The sequence below is a fragment of the Phacochoerus africanus genome, chromosome 1 (assembly GCF_016906955.1).
Source record: "Phacochoerus africanus isolate WHEZ1 chromosome 1, ROS_Pafr_v1, whole genome shotgun sequence".
NCBI classification, from domain to species: Eukaryota; Metazoa; Chordata; class Mammalia; order Artiodactyla; family Suidae; genus Phacochoerus; species Phacochoerus africanus.
In genome coordinates, this window is record NC_062544.1 from 36,394,948 (window position 1) to 36,419,070 (window position 24,123).

At 37.8% G+C, this 24,123-nt stretch overlaps 1 protein-coding gene across 2 annotated transcripts in view; it reads right to left on the minus strand.

Moving 5' to 3' along the window:
• Positions 1-3,600: 3,600 nt before the first annotated feature.
• The window catches only part of CWC27 (CWC27 spliceosome associated cyclophilin), a 254,402-nt gene continuing 233,879 nt past the window's right edge, over positions 3,601-24,123 (minus strand). For both annotated transcript variants that reach the window (XM_047753105.1, XM_047753024.1), the window contains exon 15: positions 3,601-4,026. In XM_047753105.1, the coding sequence (XP_047609061.1) occupies positions 3,864-4,026 (163 nt within the window). In that variant the 3' untranslated portion in view covers positions 3,601-3,863. The remainder of the gene's footprint in view (positions 4,027-24,123) is intronic.

Genomic DNA, 24,123 nt, shown 5'->3' on the forward strand with positions numbered 1-24,123 from the left:
ATAAAGTTTTAGCTAGCAATGAAACAGAATGGGAAAAATAACCAGTTGTATCCTGGAGCTAACTTTGGTGGCTTAAAAATCAGCCATGGTGAGAGTATTTACACTACAGAAATTGGCAAATGCTGCAAATCAGGGCTTTTCTTGCTTTCCTTTTTTTTCTTTTTTAAGGGAGCCAGTTTAGTAGTGCACCACTGAAAATAACTCTGCACAGGGATTAGCAGAGCCCGTAGCACCTGTGACAAAGATGTTCACATATGGTCTGTCAAAGAAAATTTTGGGGAATAAATGACTATTCTTTCTATAAGCAGGGGACTTCTAATATCTATTTTACTAAGATGTGGTGTTTTATCATTTCTCTAGGAATTGAAATTTCATCAAATGCTTATTAGAAAGGATATCTCTAAAATATGACTCCTTTTTCATTTTTCATTAAAAGCTGAAAGAAGAAAGGTAAAATATACGTGGGAGAGGAAAACCTCCTGGTTTCAAGTAAGCAGAAGTGCTATCATCTGATAAATTGTATAGAGTTATTGGAAAAAGTCAAAGCCATAGAGAAACCAGACTTACTTTCTTTCCCTCTTTCTTTTCTTTTCTTTCTTTCTTTCTTTCTTTTTTTTTTTTTTGTGAATGGCTGTTAAAGAATGTAACCCCTCTTAACTTCTCTACACCCCATACATACAAATTGCTCATACTGATACAACCCTCAATGGTAACTCACTTCACACATCCATTTTCTTTTTTGTTATCACCAAGATTAAACAGCTTGTTGGGGCAATATTCTGCATTTATCTAACCTTTTCCATTCAGGCCACAGTGATACAACAGAAAAGGTTTATGTACCTCACACGTCAGATCCTATCAAGAGACTTGGTAGTGACAGTGTGATAAGGACACCATAGCTTATTGAACTTGTTCTAAAAACAACAGCAGCAAACCACTCATCTCCTCACACTTTTTTAATGACCTTGTTCTATGGTGTCCCCATTTTTAGATGCAGCAGCTGTACGACTACATGGCCTCAGAGCATACAGGGAGCTGAGGGCATGTGATAACGTGTGTTTTGATATTATACCATTAAAAATTCTAGTGAGATCTGCATTTCTTCAATTATCTATTGAGAAAGGAGAGGTCTAGGGTTAGTTTTAACTTTCACCTTTCTGACAGCTTCAACCAAAGTGAAAAAATGGCTCGTCGGAAAATGAGAAAGTGACATTTTCAGAAGATGTTTTCTCTTTGCTCTCCAGAATGCCCAGCATTGCCAGAGACCATGAACTAGAAGTCTAACAGACTTCACCGTTTCAGGATAAGATTGCCAAGGCAAACACATAGAGAAAAATAACCCCCCAAATACAAAATCAGAATGAACTTTATGAAAGTGAATTTTCTTACGTGTTTCCTCTCTTTTTGTCTTTGCCCTCATTTTTTTTTTTTGTAATTCACATGGCCAAACACATTCCTCTAACATTTTCAAAGACTTTACTACAAGCACATTTAATACCATATGTAACAGATACTTTAACTATGTTTTTTAAAAAATTGTTATTGCTCTTATTCAGTTAAATTTAAAATGGGTTTTATTATCATGGTGAAATTCTGATAAGATTCTCATCTCTGTAGAATTTCAGATCTTTCTGCTCCTTGTAATTAAAGAAGGATAAACAGTCAGCCAACCTGTTTTAATTTTGTCATTCAGTTATTTTCTTAAACCTACCAATATTATTTTTCTGCTTGTGTCCTGGAAGCCTGCGGTTCCCTCTTTTCTTGGCATAATACCATGCTGGTTAGGGTGGTCACATTCTTGGAGGAATGGTAGAGAAACCTATGGGGTACTTCAATTCAGACAGACCCAGTGGTAATACTTTTCATAAATAACCAACTAAGATTTTGTGAGTTTTGCTTTGTGATGATCCGTAATGTGATGATATCACATTGGTCAGGGAAAGACAGGGCATAGTTCCAAACACTGGCTTATCTTTTGGTGGCTGTGCATCTATTTCCCAGAAGAGCTTTATCATTTCCCTCTTCCTTTTTGAAACTTTCTCCTACTTATGAACAAAAAAGAGAAGGGGGGGGGTCCTTCTGTCTTCTCACCTGGGGTTCTAGGTATGACCATAAAGAATAAATTATGAAATAATCAGGCATACCAAAATGTATATAGAATAATATACATGAGGATTGACTACCCAACATCTATCTTAAGAAATAAAACATTACAAACATAACTGGAACCCTATGTACTCCTTCTGCTTCCTCAGATGTAACCACTATTTTTATATGTTTTTGTCTTTTTTTTTTTTAAGGGCCACAGCTGTGGCATATGGAAATTCCAAGGCTAGGGGTTGAATTAGAGCTGTAGCTGCTGGCCTACACCACAGCCACAGCAGCACCAGATCTGAGCCACATATGTGACCTACACCACAGCTCATGGCAACACAGATCCTTAACCCACTGAGTGAGGCCAGGAATCGAACCCACGTCCTCATGGATACTAGTCGGGTTCATTACCTCGGAGCCACGATGGGAACTCCTATATGTTTTTATACCTGGAAACAATGCATGTGTATATCCTTAGGCAATATATAATGCTGAGTGGCATGTTTTAAATTTTATATAGGAGGTTTCCTTTTCTTCACATAATTTTTAAGATAAACAAATACACATAGCTCTGGTTGTTTATCTTCACCACTTACAAAGTGTTCCATAGCATGGATATACAATAACTTACTTATCCACTCTTTGGTTGCTGCTTCAATGTATATTTAGTATAGGTCTCCTTGAGCAACATATGAGAATTTTCTTAGGGAGCAGACGTAGGATTAGACATACTGGATCATTGTATACGAACATCATTAACTTCACTAGCTATTGCCAGTCTCCAAAGACCTAATCGCCAGGAATCTCTTTATCAAGCCCTCTGTGATCAAAGTTTCACATTCAGTAGTCTGGATGGAGGGCAATGGTGCTGAGTGGGATGGCAAGAATTTATATTTCTGGCATGTCCCTAAGTGATGCCGCTGCCACTGTAGTGTAGTATCGGAGAGCAAGTGCTATAAAGAAAGCCTATTGGATTCCATCCCAGAAGAGCTGATGAGACGCTATCTGAAAAATCATGGCTGGTGAGGTTTTACTAGGTAACTGAAAGTTAAGCTGTGGTATAATTTTGGCATTTAGATTATAAAAATAAAAAACCTGATTAAGTAGCACAGATAATATATAGTAAATAACCAGCATGACTGATTCTCATAAAAGGCTAAATTCTTAATGAGTTCCATTGCTGGGAGGGGACCTTTGCATGTGCTCGGCTGATGTTACTTAGCGTGTCAGTGTGTGGACTGCATCAGTTAAACCCAGGCATTGGCATCGATGCAAGTGTGAATGTTCCGTAAGATTTAAGGCTATTGAGTCTTACTGATGTAGCTACTTTTAAATATTTATATGCAAAACAAAACATCAATCTTTAATTTACAATTGTATTTCAAAGTTAGTACTGTGGTAATAGAATGCCAAGGAGATTTCACTAAAATACTCTTTCTGTAAGAACTTCTTATAAAGAATCTTGAAAATGAAGCCTTCACATATTTTAGGATAAAAAGTAAAAGCAAACTGGAAGTAAAGTGATTTTATTTCAGATTTAGCAATATAAAAGGTTAATTAGAAAAAAAAAACATGTACCAGTAACCAAAAGCATTTGTGTATGTCATTCCATAATTTACATAACAAGATAATTGTTTTTCAAAACCAGACAACAGGTTCAAGAAGAGTTCTTTTCACACCCTTAAGTGATGCTTTTGGGAAAAATGGCTGTTATAAGGCCATTTATTACAGGCACATTTCCAGCTAGTTCTGATTATCATTACTCCATTTTATCTTCTTTCTTTTTTCTCTCTCATCAGCTTTTTGCTTTCTTCCCTTCTTCTTTTATTCACTGGATTCCGAGGATCATAGATTTCAAATGTGTCTGAGTCTTGCATGCTTGCGTCTTTCACTTTTCTGCTTTTATCCTCAAACTGAAGTACATGCGACATCCTAAAGGAGGAGAGAGATGGTTCACTGTCTTTGGCATGAGAACTGAAAGTAGAAATTTTGTACTACATGATCCTTGGAATCATGAACCAAAAGGGTACAAAACACCAAGATGGGCTTATTGTTTACTGGTGCTTATACAGCATGGAAACCACTTAAATCTGAAAAACATGTCTGGAGTTTGTTTTGTTGGTTTGTATTTCTAGTAGTGAGTCCCTTTGTCTCAGACTTCACTTGAGGTTCCTTCCCTGATGGGAGGTTAAAAAAGTTCCACCCAGTTCAACTAAACTCGGAACACTCCGCCAGCTTCCTTTATAGAGCATACTTGCTTAGCCAGGGTGTGGAGCAAATCTGACAATAAACCAGCCCCATCTGATTTTTTTTGTTTTCAGTAGCTTTCAAGTGTAGAGAATGTGATCAGAAAATTCCTGTTCAAATGGTGCTATGACTCCCTTTTCTGGGGAGTTGTTGCATTTAAAAACCTTTTTGTATTAAAAACAAACTAAACTTTTGGCCCAGCTCCGTGAACTGATTTCCTCCTCTTACTGTTGATTACAACAATTTGAACCACCCTGCTTTCCTACTTTATCAAATGCTTACTGGTCTTAAGGTATCAACATGTGCTTGAATCCTAAGTGGTCATAAGCTGGCTATGCTTAGCAGCAGGGAAATACGTAAGTGATTAGCTCTGCCCCTGTTAGGAAGTGTTGGGAATAAACAGAGAAGTCCAAAAACCAGACTCTAGGGCAGCTGAATGGATTTGGGAAGAGAAAAGTTCAGTTTTAATATATAAACAAACCTACTAAGTCTTTTCCCACTAGTTGTTTAAGCAATTTTTAAAATAGGCGTACCCGGCACTTTTCTTTATCGTGGCAGATAGGGCTAAATTGCCTAAAGGATTAACACTCCCTACATGCCAGTTGTAACTTTCAGAAACCCAAATACTACAGCGATTTCTTTTCGCTGTATAAAGCGGAGATTGAGCAATAGGTACCAGCAGAGACCCCCATCCTTTCTTCTTGCACTACCACAAATGCTGAGTGATGTTTATTGAAGTTAAAAATTCCCATGGACATACTTAGACCTTGAAGAATGCTAAAAAGATTTTGGGAGGGAAATGTCCCAGTATTAGTGGTACCATAGTTGTGAGGGGCTCAGTAGAGTTGATTGTTCACCAGGGTTGATAAATTACCACCATTCCCACCCCCTTCCATCCCAGAAAAGCTCATTGAATGCAGTGAGTACTAGTGGTATAATTATGTGGGTGACCTAGAGTCTACTTAATTTGCTAATTGAGCTAAAGCACATTTGCATTCCTATACTTTATTATTAATAATATTTATATCAGATTTCATAATATGCAGCATGACACATGGGAATTGCTGACTTTTTATACTTCCATGGCTTTAACCTAGGAGACAACCTTATTTAGAAAAGGCATCCTAGGATTCTTGCTTACTTGGAGTCCTCAGAGTTTGATTTTCTTGTGCTTGTCTACACTGTTTAAGTATTATCCTCAGAGAATAAAACAATCCCAAACTCCCAGCAAAAAGCTAATTATTCTCCAGCCATGGCAGCAAGTTAACCACTAAAACCAGACTGAATCAGTCAAACAGGATTTAATCAATTAATGATAACTCTCTTAGGCCAAAATGATCAGTGATAACTCACTTCAGTAAATACACCTCTGGAAGCCAACTAATCAGTGACAGCCTCATGCTTTTGAAAGTTGGCCAATCAGTGGCAGACTCACTCCACTGCACATACTTCTGAAAGACTGCCAATCACCAACCGGCTCTCCTGAATAATGGTGCTTCTGAAGCTGTTGCCAATCCCTAAACAATCCCTGATCCCCCAACTCCACATAAGATTTGCAACCTGCTTTGCTCAGAGACTGTGTCTAAAAGCAAGCTCGTCTTACTTAAGTAACAAATCAAGGTTTTTATTTTTTGTTTTTAAGATATTGAGAGGTGGTCTTTTCTTTGATATGCCTCACAATCTGAGCAGTAGAATGCACTCTTCAGAAATTTTAAGTGTATTACTACGGATGAGGACTAAGTTTAAAAGCGTGGCAAGACTGTCCTGTTAAAAGTACACAGGTCATGGGGAGGCCAGACCCCTACACTGTATTTTGGCAGGTGCTCCGTAGCTTTCCAAATTTCTTGTGCTGATGCCTAAGCCCAAAGCAGAAAATAGCTGGAGTCATATGCTCTATAAAACAGTTTTATCCAATATTCCTATATTGATATAAAAACTATTTTAGTTAACTTATTAATAACTTTCTATATACACCTTTTTTTTTCTTTTTTCTTTTTTGTCTTTTTGCCATTTCTTGGGCCGCTCCTGTGGCATATGGAGGTTCCCAGGCTAGGGGTTGAATCGAAGCTGTAGCTGCCGGCCTACACCAGAGCCACAACAACTCAGGATCTGAACCGAGTATGCAACCCACACCACAGCTCACGGCAACACCAGATCCTTAACCCACTGAGCAAGGGCAGGGACCGAACCCGCAACCTCAAGGTTCCTAGTCGGATTCGTTAACCACTGAGCCACGACAACGACGGGAGCTCCCACATTCTTCTATTTTAAAAATTATCTCTTTCTCTGCCCCAAAATACAGATAGGTTTTTTTTCTAGTATCCATTTCTAATAGGGACTGTCCATGTTTCAAAAATGACTTTACCAGAATTTGTCAAATAAAAAAAGGCGTCTTCTTCCTTTCTATGCCATGAGAGAATTTTGCAACTATTGAATTTAGTTGGTTCTGGTATAAGAGATGAAATCGATACATGTGAACAACAGCACAAAGTCCACAAAAAGAAATAGATTTTCCTACAAATCTGAAAAAACACAAAGCTGTAAATTAAAGTAGCTGTCTTTTTCAACCATTTGTTTCATATACCACTGCACTAAATAAGCCAACATTTTGATTAATAACAAGCCTAAACCCAGAGGAAAGAAGGGGCTATCAGCTTACAAAGTACTTCAGCTTTAATATCATAATACTTAGCATGGCTGGTTACTCAGTAATAACATTTAATCTTTAATCGAAATAAAAACATAATCAAAATGCTTCACCCATTTATCTTTCAACATGCTTTGGTCACTTCATTTAAAAAAGTAAAACAAAACAGTTATTATGATTTTCAGCATAATAAACTCCTGACCTGTGTGCCTCTGTAAATCACAGACTGCATGAATTGAAAGCATGCCCACATTTTATAGTCTCCTGTGAGAAAACACATGCAGACTTATAATACAGACTTAATTCAAGTACTTATAATACAGACTTAATTCAAGGTCTGATGGTTTACAACCTTGTATGTACCAGTAACCCAGTACTATCCATTCTATGGCTGGTCATAGCATAAATCCAGCAAGGGGAGTACACTTTTTTTTTTTTTGTCTTTTTGCCTTTTCTAGGGCCGATCCCACGGCATGTGGAGGTTCCCAGGCTAGGGGTCAAATTGGAGCTGTAGCCACTGGCCTAGACCAGAGCCACAGCAACGCGGGATCCAAGCTGCACCTGCAACCTACACCACAGCTCACGGCAACGCCGGATCGTTAACCCACTGAGCAAGGGCAGGGATGGAACCTGCAACCTCATGGTTCCTAAACGGATTCGTTAACCACTGAGCAATGACAGGAACTCCCAAGAGAAGTAAATTTTTTGGAATTGCACACTGATAGTTTACATATGAAAAACATCAGTTTCAATTGAAGGCAAAGAGGAGTTCCCTTCGTGGCGCAGTGGTTAACTGAGATTGTGGAGTTATACACAAAAGTAAACAAGTGATTCTTCTAAAAGGACCTGGACCTAGACTACTTTGACATCCATTTAAAAAACTTCTTATACAATTATGAAATAGATCAAGATATGACAGGAGTTAATATTAATTGGGAAAGCAAGAGCGGTACTCATTCTCAGAATTATAGTAAGTCGTGCAGTATAGATTTCTAATAACTCATTTCTGACTGAATGCATTTAAATTAGTTATGCTTATGTAATGTAAACAGCTATCTTTTCCACTGCTAATTCTATAAACCACTCTTCCCCATTTCCAAGTTTCCCTAAGGGAGGAACTTGCCACACTACCCTTAGATTGTTGTAGGCGTCTTTATTGTTTCTCCTTTTTCTGTCAAAGCTTCTAAAAAAATCTTTCTTACACATTTCCTTTATAGCATTGCTTTGACCAGGAACCATTGGCTACTGAAATACCTCAGCCTGAGCCTTAAAACCTCACCATTTTGTCATTGCCTGTTGACTTAATTGTGAACAGGCCAGTTATTTGAGACAGTTTGAGTCGTTCCCAACTCAGAGTTCTCAGTGCTGAGATGGTGACTGGTGCTGGTAATCAAAGCCTAGACCCTCTGTATTAGTCAGGTTCTCTGGCTGGTACTAGCTGGCTTCCTAAACCAACACTTAACCTCCTTTTGTGGGCAAGAACTATTTTTTATTTTTTATTTCTACGATAAACTTCTAAAATGTGTTAACAGGCTCTGTAGAAAGTCTGGAGCTCAGCACAGGTCCAGCTTTTCATGACCTGTCATTGCTAAGCACACACTGATGACTCCCTTTCCACTGCTCTCAGACCAGTGATGGCTAGTTTTTATTCCCTATAGAGTGTGGTGGGAGCATGCCTTATGTTCTTTCCCGTTTCCTATGGTACCTAGTGTAGAACTAGACAGGATTTCTTTTAAAGCAGTGTTTCTCATAGTCTAATCCCAGAGCCCTGCAACAAATACAGGCTGCATATTAGAATCACCCAGGTAGTCTTTAAAACTATCAATGCGGAGTTCCCGTCGTGGTGCAGTGGTTAACGAATCCGACTAGGAACCATGAGGTTGCGGGTTCGGTCCCTGCCCTTGCTCAGTGGGTCAAGGATCCGGCGTTGCCGTGAGCTGTGGTGTAGGTTGCAGACGCAGCTCCGATCCCGCGTTGCTGTGGCTCTGGAGTAGGCCAGTGGCTATAGCTCCGATTTGACTCCTAGCCTGGGAACCTCCATATGCCACGGGAGCGGCCCAAAGAAATAGCAAAAAGACAAAACAAAAACAAAACAAAAAAAACTATCAATGCCAGGACTCTACCTCTAGAAGTACTGATTTAATTGTCCCAGGATGGGGTCCCAGCATCATTAAGTAAACGTTTTTACTGGTGATTTAAAAATACAAAGTTAAGACCACAGCACTAAAGATAAAGAAACTTTACACTTTCAGATTGATTGGTTTCATCATTTGTTCTTGCCTCGTCAGAGATGAACAGCTGGTTCCTATTGACAAACCATTCACATAAAGAACTTAAGTGGCTTCTGAGCCTATTTTAACTGAATAATCTCAAGTGTATTATCCATTTCTTAAATATGGTTTGAGGATAAGGCAAGGAGCTAGAATCAGTTATTCATTCAACAAACATCGAAGCCTTTTTTTTAATGTGCGAGATCCAATGTCAGACACCAGGGAAAGGAAGCCAAATATGATTCAGGTCTTGCTCTCCTAAAGTGCAGTTTTTTAGGGAGTTGAACACACAGACTGGCACCAGAACAAATGAACATTTTGGAACTGCCTGCGAAGTCTGAGGCAGCAATAAGAAGAGCATCCTCTGACAGAATGTTCTACAAAGAGCTCTCATGTCTGGTATTATCTTCACAATAACCATCTGGGGTAGGCAAGAAAGATGTTTTATAACCTCCATTTCACAGGCAATCTGAGAGTCATGGCCAAGAAACTTGTAGCTGGTAAGCAGCTGATCAGGTACTTGATTGAATGTCTTCAGAGGTAACAAACTTTCATCTTGTGGAGATGTATTTAACTTTAGGAATAAATCAAAAGTTAACTTAGCACTAAGTCTAGTGAATAGGATAAAAAATCAGACTGGGTAGTGCTTTTTTTGGAATACAAAATATTGAAAATGCAACTATAAAGAGAAAATGCAACTATTATTTGTGTGGCTCCCAGGCTGGTCTTCAAAGTAATTACAAAAGTTTCAAAAATGTCTTGAGCCATGTGGGAGTGGCTTTGGGAAAAGGCACCTCTCTATTAGGTGAACACTTGATAAGAAAAAAAAAAGCAATTAATTTTCATTGTAAATCTGTATCCCTCTACTGCCTTTAATCATTACTCTGTGGAATTAGTCCCAGTTACTCCTTATACTTCCCAATATGAGGATGCTACCTAGGGACACTTCATTCAGCTGGAGGTCCCAGAGGGCAGAGCCAAGTGCCCACAGCCTGCCCCTGTAAGGGTGGATGTCTGGCAGTCTCTTCTCAGGCTTCAGATTACTAAAGGAGTGCTTTGTGATTGATGATGATATTCAGGTCTTTTCTGTTACATATATTTTTCAAAAATGCAGATTGAGCCATGAAAACTGTTCTGTTTTGAATCCTTCAGTGGTTCCCCATTATCTAAATAGTGAAATCTAAATTTCTTATGTAGCCTCTATGATTTGGCTTTTGTTCCTCTTTCTAAGCTTCTATGTCATTTTTTATATCTTAGGTTCTAGACATCCTGAATTGCTTGCAATTTCCTGTATAGAACCTTTCTCTCTTGCCTCTGTGCTGCCTCTTTATGTTGATACACTTCTCTCCCCTCTATTAGCTGAGGCATCTCCTCTGGGAACCAGTCTCAGATTCCTTTCCTGGCCTGCTCTGCTCTTTTTTCAGCAGGGATAAGGTTCTCTCCAGCCCATCTCTTTAGTCTCCCTCATTAGACCTCAGATGGCCCTATTTTATTGCTCTTTGTACCAGCACTGGTCACCAAGGCTTGGCAAATGCTGAGCAAACAAAATTTCTGGGTAGCTAGTAACCTCTGAAAACCTGGTTTTGTTCACCTTTGTCTTTGAATATTAATATATAATTGCAAAATACTTGGCAATTAGAGTTGACCCTTGAACACCCAAGTTGGAAATGCGTAGGCCCACTTTATACGTGGATTTTTTTACAAGAGGAGGTCCTACACCACCATATGTTGGTTGGTTGTGCAAGTGTGGAACCACAGATAGGGAGGAGCCAGATATGTGGGGGGCTGACTATAGTTATAAGTGTATTTTTAACTGCATGCAGGGTGGTCTTCCTAAACCTCCTCAGTGTTCAAGTGTCAAGTGGATGTTTGTAAACCCCTTCAGTTCTCCAGGTAACTCTTCTTTCAAATTGCACAGTACCAGAGAAAAGGCTAATATTTGAAGACCTAAAGCAAAGTATTTCCACCACCACTAAATTTGTGCTATGAAATTCCAACACATCTTTCTCAACTGGCCATTTAAACTGCCTAATGATTGGCATTTGTCTTCTGTACTCCCAGCCTTTGAGGTATAAAGTAGGGAAAATTGTGCATATATTGTCCTCAGCCTTCCTCTACTTGAGTTGAAATGCCTTGCCTTTCTTTGTGAAATTTTGTCATCTACATAATTTGTCTTCTGTATACTGTGTTGACAGTTTCTCATTTCTCTGTTCTGTTAGAATTCTTAGGAAACTCAACTCAATAAATTCTGGTTATTAAATAATTTGTCATTCTTAAGGGACTATGGATCAGCAACTTAAATTATCTGGTTTAAGTTTTTTTTTTTTTTTTTTAATGTGTGTGTGAAGGAGGGGGAGGCCTTGAAAGGAGACTTATATTTGAAAAGCAAAACCAGGCTTTTTTTGTTTTTAAAGAAAAATTTCAGCAAGACAAAACAATTTTTGAGTTTAACCCACATTTGATCCTTTGAAAGAACCACACCCTGCTCTGTATCAGAGATGGACTGCAGCATACTTGTGTCCGTGTCACTTCTCTGGAATGCCCTACCACCTCCTTCTCACTGGTTTATGTCCCCTGAGCTTTCAAAGCCCAGTTTAACTCCCATTTCCTCCTAAAAATCTGACTGCCCTAGGCCTCAGGACCTACTTTTGCTTTTGAATTTCTCTTACACTTTATGGAAGCATTTGAGGACCCAAATCAGAAGACCTGGGTTTCAGTTAAAATTTCAGTCAGTAAATGTTTCTGTAGGAAAGTCACATTGCTTTTCAGGCCTCTATTTCCACATTGGTGAAGAGGGAATGGTAATATACACTCAATTTACCTCACAGACATCACGCCTACAAAAGTGGTCCAAACAATTATCATTTTAACTTACTTTGTATTTTGTGTGTACGGGTGTTTAATAGAAACTGTGCTTGTATATATTTACATTTTTATACTTCATAGCTATTTTCAACGTGTTTTTTTAAATTTTTTTCCCACTGTACAGCAAGGGGATCAAGTTATCCTTACATGTATACACTTTTCCCCCCACCCTTTGTTCTGTTGCAACATGAGTATCTAGACAAAGTTCTCAATGCTATTCAGCAGGATCTCCTTGTAAATCTATTCTAAGTTGTGTCTGAGAAGCCCAAGCTCCCGATCCTTCCCACTCCCTCCCTCTCCCATCAGGCAGCCACAAGTCATTTTCCAAGTCCATGATTTTCTTTTCTGTGGAGATGTTCATTTGTGCTGGATATTAGATTCCAGTTATAAGTGATATCATATGGTATTTGTCTTTGTCTTTCCGGCTCATTTCACTCAGTATGAGAGTCTCTAGTTCCATCCATGTTGCTGCAAATGGCATTATGGGATTCTTTTTTTGTGGCTGAGTAGTATTCCACTGTGTATATATACCACATCTTCTGAATCCAATCATCTGTTGATGGACATTTGGGTTGTTTCCATGTCCTGGCTATTGTGAATAGTGCTGCAATGAACATGCGGGTGCATGTGTCTCTTTTAAGTAGAGTTTTGTCCGGTTAGATGCCCCAGAGTGGGATTGCGGGGTCATTCAATATGTTTTTATGTACATTATTGTACTCATATAACTTACTTGGTCCTATTTAACTTGATTAGTTTATATGTATATTTATAATACGTCCCATCTATACTAGACTATAAGGGATTCAAAGGGCAGAAACTATTCATAGATTGAAAGAATTATAGAAAATTTATTTTTAAAACTTTGATAGCATGATTAACAGAAATTCACTGTTTTTGTATGTTTTTTCCTTTGTGTAAAGTGAAGCAATCCTGTGAGGCTAAAAGGAAAGTTACTTGTAACTCCATAGCTTATCAATAACTACTGTAAAACATATAGACACACTGCTTACTGTACATTTTTCTATGCATGTCTCAATGTGTACATATAGGTACATATATTTGGGTCATAATACATAGCTTTTAAAATTTGCTCTTCATATCCAACTATACCATAAACATCTTTTAAATAATTATACTTTTGCATTATTGTATTTATCATCTAATATTGGTCCTATAGATAATTTATAATCAGCTCCAAATTACAGGACTCTGAGTCTTGCTCATATTTCCACCTTTATTATCATTACTGCAAATAATATCTATGTGAGAAATAACTTGGATTTTCTTATTCGTAGTAAATCTTTTTGGGGGGCTGGTTCAGCATTCTTTCTTTTCCTTTCAGAAATGACCCTTCCCCACTGTCAGTCCATGGGGTCAGGACCTCCTTGTTCTTGTCTGAGGAAAGGAATCCATGAGGCCTGTGCAGACTAATGAGCGATTAGATCAGGGCATGGGCATTTGAATCCAGCAAGGTCAAATTGAACTGGCTCAGGACTTTTTCTGGAACTGCTGGGTTGGCCATAAGCCCAGAGCTTCTGGAGGCCATTTCTGCCACCCCTCACGTGGAAAGCCTGCCTGCGGAATGAGCCCTCCTGAGAGGAAAATGGAACCAGGAGACATATTCTTGACATGGGTCAAGACCCATGCCATGCCCCAGCTCCAGTTCTTAAGCTCCCGATGCAGATAAATTTTGCATTTTAGTTGACATTGTCATTTGTAATAATGAACCTTTACTAATGCTTAAGTTAAATTCCTGAGTAGATTTGTACATTTTTAAGGCACTTGATATAAATGATCTAAGTTCCCTTCAGAAAGGACATACCAATTTACACTCACCAGCAGAGTGCCTTATTTTGCTTTGATTAATAGACTGTTGTTCTCATCCTCACCCCTCTGATGTTTTTTGTTATTTGCATTTCTTTTGTGGTATGTATGTTTGTGTCCTTTGACCATTTAAAAAAGAGCATACTCATCTTCTCCTTACGGATTTCCGAGAATTAACTATTAAGAACATAAATCTGTGTTTATTATATAAATGCAAATAGACTTTCTAGTTTGTCATTTTTTAATTTTAAGCTTCACCTATCTCCTTTCTTTTCCCCTCTATCTAGCCCTTCCTTTTGTTTACTTCTTCCCTTCTATATAGAACTTTACATTTTTTTAATATAGTCCCAGTGAGCAGTGTCTTCCTTTAAAGTCTCTCAAGTCATACTTAAGAAGTCTTTCCTCAAATTAAGACTATGTAAATAGCCACCTATATTTTCTTCTAGCACTTTTATAGTTCTTTTTTTCACTCGTTAATCTTTTATTAATTTATAAATTTCTTTTAGAACCTGGGTCAGATAAAATTGTATTTTCCTCAAATAGCTACTTGTCCCAATTTCATTTCTTGAATAACTTACCCTATACAGAATCCCATTGTTTTAATTATCATAACTTTGGAATCTTACCAGGAAAGATCATTATCCTCTTACTCTTGGAAAAAAAAAAAAAACCTTCCTATTTTTTAGAATTTTATTTTTAGAAGAGGTTTAGATTTATAGAAACACTGACCAGATAGTATAGTTCCCTTATATACCTAAGCCAATTTTCCCTATTACTGTGGTGCATCTCTTAAACTTAATGAACTGATACTGACATTTTAGTAAGTAAATTCCATAGTTCATTTAGGTTTCCTTAGTGTTATGGACTAAAACTGTATTCCCCCCAAATTCATATGCTGAAATACACTGTGGACTGTATTTGGAGGCAGGTCCTTAAAGGAGGTAATTAAGATTAAATGAAGTCACAACAGTGGAGGCTTAATCCAAGAGAACTGATGTCCTTAAAAGAAGAGGAAGAAGTGTTCATTCCTCTGCAATTTTTTGGAGTAATTTCAGAAGGATAGGTGTTAACTCATCTCTAAACATCTGGTAGAATTTGCCTGTGATACCATTTAGTCCCAAACTTCTTCTTGCTGGGAGTTTTGAAATTACTGGTTCAATTTCAGTACTGGTAACTGGTCTGTTCATATTTTCTATTTCTTCTTGGTTCAGGCTTGGGCGACTAGTTTGTCCATTTTATTAGTGTATAGTTGCTCCTAACAGTTTCTTACAGTTCTTTGTATATCTAGGTATCGGTTATAATGTCTCCTTTTTCACTTCTGATTTTATTGATTGAGTTCTCCCCCTTTCAATGACTCTGACTAAAGGTTTATTAATTTTGCTCCTTTTCACAGAAACAGCTTTTGGTTTCACGGACTTTCTCTCTCTCTCTCTTTTTTAGTTTCTATTTCATTTCTGCTCTGATCTTTTAATGCTTCCAAACTCATTCTCTGAGGCCATTACAATGCTCAAAACCGGACAAAAAACACCACAACAAAAGAAAAACTGTAGGGCAGTATTACTGATGAGGATTTTTCAACAAAATATGAGCAAATCAAATGCAACAATACATTAAAATGATCATACACCATGACCAAGTTGGATTTATCCCATGGACACAAGGACTTTTTAAGTCAATCAATAAATCAATCAGTGTGATATACCACATTAACAAACTGAAGAATAAAACCCATAGGATCATCTCAAGAGATGTAGAAAAAGCTTATGACAAAATTCAACATCTATGTATGATAAAAACTCTCCAGAAAGTAGGCACAGAGGGAACTATCTCAACATAATAAAGGCCATATATGCCAAGCCTACAGCCAACATTATACACTCCATAGTGAAAAGCAGAAAGCATTTCCTCTAAGATAAGGAAAAAGATAAGGATACTCATTCTTGCCATTTTTATTCAACATAGTTTTGGAAGTTCTAGCCACAGAAATTAAAGAAGAAAAATAAGAGGAATACAAATTGGAAAGGAAGTAGTAAAACAGTCACTGTTTGCAGGTGACATGATAGTATACATGGAAAATGCTAAGATGCTACCAGAAAACTACTAGAGCTCATCGGTGAATTCAGTAAAGCTGCAAGATATGAAATTAATGTAGAGAAATCTGTTGAATTTTTATACACTAACAATGAACTAGCAGGAAGATAAAACAATTCCATTTGCCATGGCATTAAATGAATAAAATATCTAGGAATAAACCTACCTAAGGAGGCAAAAGACCTATACGCTGAAAACTATAAGATGCTGATGAAAGAAATCGAAGATAGCACAAAGAGATAGAAAGATAGACTGTGTTCTTGGATTGGAAGACTCAGTATTGTTAAAATGATCATAGTACAGAAGGCAACCTGCAGATTCAATTCAATCCTTATAAAATTACAAATGGCATTTTTCACAGAAGTAGAATGAAAAATTTAAAATTTGTATGGAAATACAAAATACCTTGAATAGCTAAAGCAAACTGGAGAAAGAAGAGTGGAGCTGGAGAAATCAGGCTCCCTGACTTTGGACTATACTACAAATGACAGTCTCTTCAGTAAGTGGTGTTGGGAAAACTGGACAGCTATGTGTAAAAGAATGAAATTAGAAAATTCTCTTAACACCATATACAAAATAAGCTCAAAATGGATTAAAGACCTAAATGTAAGAATGGATACTATAAAACTCCTTGAGAAAAAAACCTAGGCAGGATACTCTTTGACATAAATTGCAGCAGCATCTTTTTGGATCTGTCTCCTGGAGTAATGGAAATAAAAACAAAAATAAATAAGTGAGACCTAATTAAACTTAAACTTGACTTAAAGGCTTTTGCATAGTCAAAGAAACAATAAAACAAAAAGACAACCTACTGAATGGGAGAAAATATTTGTAAACAACTGGAAGGGAACTAATTTCCAAAAGATACAAACAGCTTATACAGCTCAATAGCAAAAAACAACCCAATCAAAACATGGGCAGAAGATCTAATTAGATATTTCTCCAAAGAGGATATAGAGATGGCCAATAGGCATATGAAAAGATGTTCAACACTGCTAATTACTAGAGAAATGCAAAGAAAAACTATAATGAGGTGTCACCTTACACCAGTCAGAATGGACATCATTAAAAAGTCTATAAATAGGAGTTCCTATTATGGCATAATGGAATTGGCAGTATCTCTGAAGAGCCAGGATGCAGGTTCAATCCACGGCTGGCATGGTGGGTTAAAGGATCCAGTGTTGGCAGTGGAGGTCTGATATGATCCCTGCCCTGGGTACTTCATATGCAGCAGAGCAGCCAAAAAATAAAAAAAAGAAAAGTCTACAAATAATAAATACTGGAGAGGGTATGGAGAAAAGGGAACCCTCCTACACTGTTGGTGGGAATGTAAATTGATGCGGTCACTATGGAGAAGAGTATGGAGGGCCCTTAAGAAACTAAAAAGAGTTACAATATGATGCAACAATCCATCCTGGACATATATCTGGAAAAGACAAAAACTCTAATTTGAAAAGGTGCATGCATACCAAATTCACAGTAGCACGATTTATACTAGCCAAGACATGGAAGCAACCTAAATGTCTAGTGACTGATGAAGAAGAAGTGACTGATGTGCGCGCGCACACACACACACACACACACACACACACACACACACACACACACAAAGGAATACTACTCAGTCATAAAAAGAATGAAACGTCACTTGCATCAACATGGATGGACCTAGAGATCAACATACTAAGTAAACCAGAGACAGATAAATATCATATAATATTATTTATATGTAGAATATAAAAAAATTGATACAAAAATTTTTTACAAAACAGAAATAGATTCATAGACATAGAAAACAAGCTTATGGCTACCAAAGGGGAAAGAGGGAGCAGAATTTAGGGGTTTGGGATTAACATATACACATTACTATATATAAAATAAATAACAAGGACCTAGTGATTAGCACAAGGAATGATATTCATTACTGTGTAATAAGAATTGGAAAAGAATCTGAAAAAAGTATATATATAACTGAGTCACTTTGCTGTATACCCAAAACTAACAAAAGGTTGTAAATAAATCACACATCAAAAAAAACATGACCCCCCCCAAAAAGAGTGAGAGGTAGAGACACCAGTAGCACATGCACACAGAGAAGGCCATGTGAGGAAAGAGCAAGAAGGCAGCTGTTTGTAAGCCCTGAAGAGAGATCTCAACAGCAATCACACCTGCTGGCAAGTAAATCTATAAGACTGTATACTGTTTTTTTTTTTTTTTTGTCTTTTTGCCATTTCTTGGGCCGCTCCCACGGCATATGGAGATTCCCAGGCTAGGGGTCAAATCGGAGCTGCAGCCACAGGCCTACACCAGAGCCACAGCAACACAGGATCCGAGCCGCGTCTGCAACCTACACCACAGCTCACGGCCACGCCGGATCCTTGACCCACTGAGCAAGGGCGGGGATCGAACCCGCAACCTCATGGTTCCTAGTTGGATTCGTCAACCACTGCGCCACGACGGGAACTCCAAGACTATATATTGTTTAAGCCACTCGGTCTGTGGCATTTTGTTATGGCAGCCCTAGGAGACCAATACACTTAGCTTTTATCTTTTTACAATGTTCTATCAACTTCTGCTATACAGCAAAGTAACCCAGTTATTTATTATATGAAATATAATAAATTTTATATTTTAAAAGAATAAATAAATATATTTTTTCACATTATCCTCCGTCATCTTCCATCACAAGTGATTAGATACAGTTCCCTGTGCTATACAGTGGAATTTCATTGCTTACCCACTCCAGATGTAACAGTTTGCACCTACTAATCCCAAACTCCCAGTCCATCTCATTTCCTCCCTTTTCCTCTTGGCAACCACGAGTCTGTTCTCCATGCCCATGAGTTTGTTTCTTTTCTGTAGATATATATTTGTGCCATATATTAAATGCCAGATATAAGTGGTATGATACTTGTCTTTCTCTTTCTGATTTACTTATGATTTTACTTAGTATGAGAGTCTCTAGTTCTATCCATATTGCTGCAAATGACATTTTAATTCTTTTTCATGGCTGAGAAGTATTCCATTGTGTATATGTACCACATCTTCTTAATTCAGTCATTGTCGATGGACATTTAAGTTGTTTCCATGTCTTGGTTATTGGGAATGGTGCTGCAGTGAACATAGGGGTGCATGTATCTTTTTCAACGAAAGTTTTGTCAGGATATATGCCCACGAGTGGGATTTCTGGATCATATGGTAGTTTTATATTTAGTTTTCTGAGGTACCTCCATACTGTTTTCCATAGTGGTTGTACCAATTTACATCCCGTCCAACAGTGTAGGAGGGTTCCCTTTTCTCCACACCCTCTAAAGAATTTGTTTTCTGTAGACTTACTAATGATGACCATTCGACTGGTGTGAAGTGGGACCTCAACGTAGTTTTGATTTGCATTTCTCTAATAATTAATGATGTTGAGCATTTTTTCATGTTCCTCTTGGCTATGTGTAGGTCTTTAGAGAAATGTCTATTCAGATCTTCTGCCTGTTTTTCAACTGAGTTGTTTTTTTTTTTTTTTCCTATTGTATGAGTTGTTTGTTTATTTTGGAGATTAAGCCCTTGTTGGTTCCATGGATTGAAACTATTTTCTCCCATTCTGTAGGTTGTCTTTTTGTGATCTTTTATGGTTTCCTTTGCTGTGTAAAAGCTTTTAAGTTTGATTAGGTCCCACTGGTTTGTTTGTTTGTTTATTTATTTATTTTGTCTTTCTGCCATTTCTAGGGCCACTCCTGCGGCATATGGAGGTTCCCAGGCTGGGGGTCCAATTGGAGCTGTAGCCACCGGCCTATGCCAGAGCCACAGCAATGCGGGATCTGAGCCGCGTCTGTGACCTACACCACAGCTCACAGCAACGCCAGATCCTTAAGCCACTGAGCAAGGGTAGGGATCGAACCCACAACTTCATGGTTCCTGGTCGGATTCGTTAACCACTGAGCCACGACGGGAACTCCCCATTGGTTTATTTTTTATTTTTATTTATATTGTGTTAGGAGACTGACCTAACAAGACATTTGTAAGGTTGATGTCAGATAATGTTTTGCCTTGATGCCAGAGAATGTTTTACCTCTGTTCTCTTCTAGGAGTTCTATCGTGTTTCATGTTTAAGTCCTTAAGCCATTTGAGTTTATTTTTGTGCATGGTGTGAGGGTGTGTTCTAGTTTCATTGATTTACATGCAGCTGTCCAGTTTTCCCAACACCACTTGCTGAAGAAACTGTATTTTTCCCATTTTATATTCTTGCCTCCTTTGTCGAAGGTTAATTGACCATAGGTGGTCTGGGTTTTTTCTGTGTTATCTGTCTGTTGCATTGGTGTGTATGTCAACTTTTGTATTAGTACCACATAGTCTTGTTTACTGTAGCCCTGTAATATTGTTTCACGTCTGGGAGAGTGATGCCTCCTGTTTGGTTTTTGTTCCTCAGGATTGCTTTGGCAGTTCTGGGTCTTTATGGTTCCATATAATTTTCTTTTTGAATTCCACTTGGTCATAGTGTATGATCTTTTTTATATGTTGTTGGACTTGGTTGGCTAAAATTTTGTTGAGAATTCTTACATCTATATTCATCAAAGCTTTTGGCCTATAATTTTCTATTTTGGTAGTATCTTTGGTTTTGTTATTAGGGTGATGGTGGCTTCATAGAATATCTTTGGGATTATTCCTTCTTCAGTCTTTCTGAAAAGTTTAAGAAGATGGGTATAAGTTCTTCCTTGTATGTTTGGTAGAATTTGCCTGTGAAGCCATCTGGTCCTGGACTTTTGTTTGTAGGTAGTGTTTTCATGACATATTTTTACACATTCAATTTCATTTCTTATCTATCCTTGATTAAGTTTTGGCATGCTGTGTGTCTCTAGAAAGTTGTCCATTTCTTCTAGTTTGTCAAATTTGTTGGCATATAATTGTTCATGGTATTTGCTTATTATTATTTTTTTCATTTCTGCAGTATCTGTTGAGATTTCTCCTTTTTCATTTCTTATTTTGTTGATTTGAGTTCTTTCTCTCCTCTTCTTGGTGAGTCTGGCCAGGGGTTTGTCAATTTTGTCTACCTGTTCAAAGAACCGGCTCTTGGTTTAATTGATTTTTTTCTATTGTTTTTGTGAATCTCTAATTTATTGATTTCCTCTCTGATCTTTATGATTTCCTTCCTTCTGCTGAATTTAGGTTTTGTTTGTTTTTCTAATTCATTTAGGTGGTGGGTTAAGTTGTCAATTTGAGATTTTTCTTGTTTTTTGGGGGAGGCCTGTATCACTATGAACTTCCCTCTAAAAACTGCTTTTGTGGGAGTTCCCATCGTGGCGCAGTGGTTAACGAATCCGACTAGGAACCATGAGGTTGCGGGTTCGATCCCTGCCCTTGTTCAGTGGGCTAACGATCCGGCGTTGCCATGAGCTGTGGTGTAGGTTGCAGATGCGGCTCGTAGGCCGGTGGCTTTGGCTCCGATTGGACCCCTAGCCTGGGAACCTCCATATGCCGCAGGGGCGGCCCAAGAAATAGCAAAAAGACAAAACAAAAAAAACAAAAACAAAAACAAACAAAAAACTGCTTTTGTGGCATCCCATAGATTTTGAATGGTTGTGTTTTCATTACCATTTGTCTTAAGTTATTTTTTAATTGTACTTTTGATTTCCTCATTGACCCATTGGTTTCTTAGTAGAATGTTGTTTAGCCTCCATGTAGTCAGTTTTATCTCATTTCCTTTCCTGTGGTTGATTTCTAGTTTCATGCCATTGTGGTCAGAGAAGATACCTGAAACAATTTCTATACTTTTGAACTTGATGAGGTTAGTTTTGTACCCCAGTATGTGGTCAATCCTTGAGAATATTCCACGTGCACTTGAAAATAATGCATATTCTGATTTTTTTTGGGGGGGAGGGTATAATGTCCTAAAAATGTCAATTAAGTCTAACTTTCTATTGTGTCATTTAGGATCTCTGTTGCCTTATTGAATTTCTGCCTAGAGGATCTGATCATTGCTAAGAGTGGACTGTTAAAGTGTCTTAGTATTATTGTATTCCCATCAATTTCTCCTTTTATGTCTGTTAGTATTTGTTGTATGTATTTGGGTACTCCTGTATTAGGGGCATATATATCGACGAGTGTAATACCCTCTTCTTGTATGGATCCCTTTATCATTAAATAGTGTCCTTTCTTTATGGCCTTCATTTTAAAGTATATTTTGTCTGATGATTATTGCAACTCCTGCTTTCCTGTCTTTTCTATTTGCATTTGGATGGAAATATCCTTTTCCATCTCTTCACTTTCAATTAATATGCATCCTTTGGCCTAAGGTGAGTGCCTGATAGAGAGCATATTGTAGGCTCTTGCTTTTTTATCCAGTCTGCCACTCTCTGTCTTTTGGTTGGAGCATTCAGTCCCTTGAGATTTAAGGCAGTTATTGCTAAATATGTATTTATTGCCATTTTAAACCTTGTTTTCCAGTTGATTCTATGTTTTTTTTTTTTTTGTTCCTCTCATTTTTTTGGTTGGTTGACTTCCTTTTATTTTTATGCTTGTGTCCTCTTCTTTTTAGTTTTTATGAATGTATTGTTTCGTTTTTATTTGTGGTTGCCCTGTTTTTCAAGTATTTTAACCCCTTTCCATATCTGCTTGTTTTGTAGCCTGATAGTCATATAGGCGCAAACACATTCTAAAACAAAAAAAACAAGTCTAGATTTTCTTACTTTCCTTCCCCACATTTTATGATTTTGATGTCTTTTAAAGAAAAATTTCATGTTTATCCTTTTGTTGTTCCTTGTGTTCACTGTCACTTTTACAATAGGTTTTACTGGCTTAAGTGATTGCTTTCCAATTGTGATTTCCTCCATCCTATTTCTTCTTCTTTTTAAAAATTTTTTTATTTAGAGGAGGCTTTTCAGTATTTCTGTTAGAATGGGTTTGGTATTGCTGTACTCTTTCAGTTTTTGTTTGTTGGATTATTTATCCTTCTAGTTTAAATGATATTCCTGCTGGGTAGAGTATTCTAAGGCTGCAAATTTTTTCCTTTTAGAACTCTGAATCTTGTCACTCTCTTCTGGCCTGTAATGTTTCTGTAGAGAAATCAGCTGATAGCCTTATGGGGGCTTCCCTTATAATTCTTTGTTTTTGTTTTTTGTTTTTTGCTTCCTTTAGAATCCTCTCTTTAACTTTTGCCGTTTTTATTATAATATGCCTTGGTGTGGGCCTGTTTGGGGCCCTCTGTGCTTCCTATATCTTGATATCTACTTCCTTTAGATTTGGAAAGTTTTCAGCCAGAATTTCTTCAAATATATTTTCAATCCCCTTTTATTTTTCTTATTCTGGAGTCCTATTATGGTTAGATTGGCCTGCTTTATATTATCCCATAGATATTTTCATGTTTTTTCATTTCATTTTCTGTCTGCTATCCTGATTAGGTGATTTCCATTATTCTATCTTCCAAGTCAGTAATTCATTCCTCTGCATTACTCATTCTGCTCTTTAGTACCTTTACCTCAGTTTGAGTCTCTGCAAATGAATTTTCTATTTTTTATTGGCTCCCCCTTATATTTTTTATTTCCTAGGGTAATCTGCATTACTGTTCATATCTGTTCTTAATTCCTTCATATTCACCCTTAATTCCTTCAGTATTTTCACTATATCCTTTTTGAACTCGGTTACTGTTAGACTGCAGAGGTCTGTATCATGTTCGCTCCTTCAGGTGAATTCTCTTGTCTTTTAACTGGTAATGGTTCCAAAGCCTCTTCATTTTGCTTATATTTTTCTTACTCTGTGAGCTTAGGGAAAATAACTACTATAGTCTTGGAGGGTTATTTATATCTGAAAGTGCCCCTGGGTATTTTGTGGGGGCTTACTATTTATTTTTGGCATGAGGGCTGCTTTTGATTTCAATGCCTGCTGTCTCCTTCCTCAGTGTGTGCAGGCTGTTATTCCCTTGATAGGGTGCTGTGCATGCTTCCAGAGAGACAGAAGCAGTGGGCAGAGCTAGTAGCCAGTGTCTGGTTGCTGGGCCCTGGGAAGTGGCAGTGACCCTCAGGTAGCTGTAGGCAGCACCCAGAGCATTCTGCAGTGGCAGTGGCAGGGTGTGTGCATTCTTAGGGGGAGGGAGGGCAA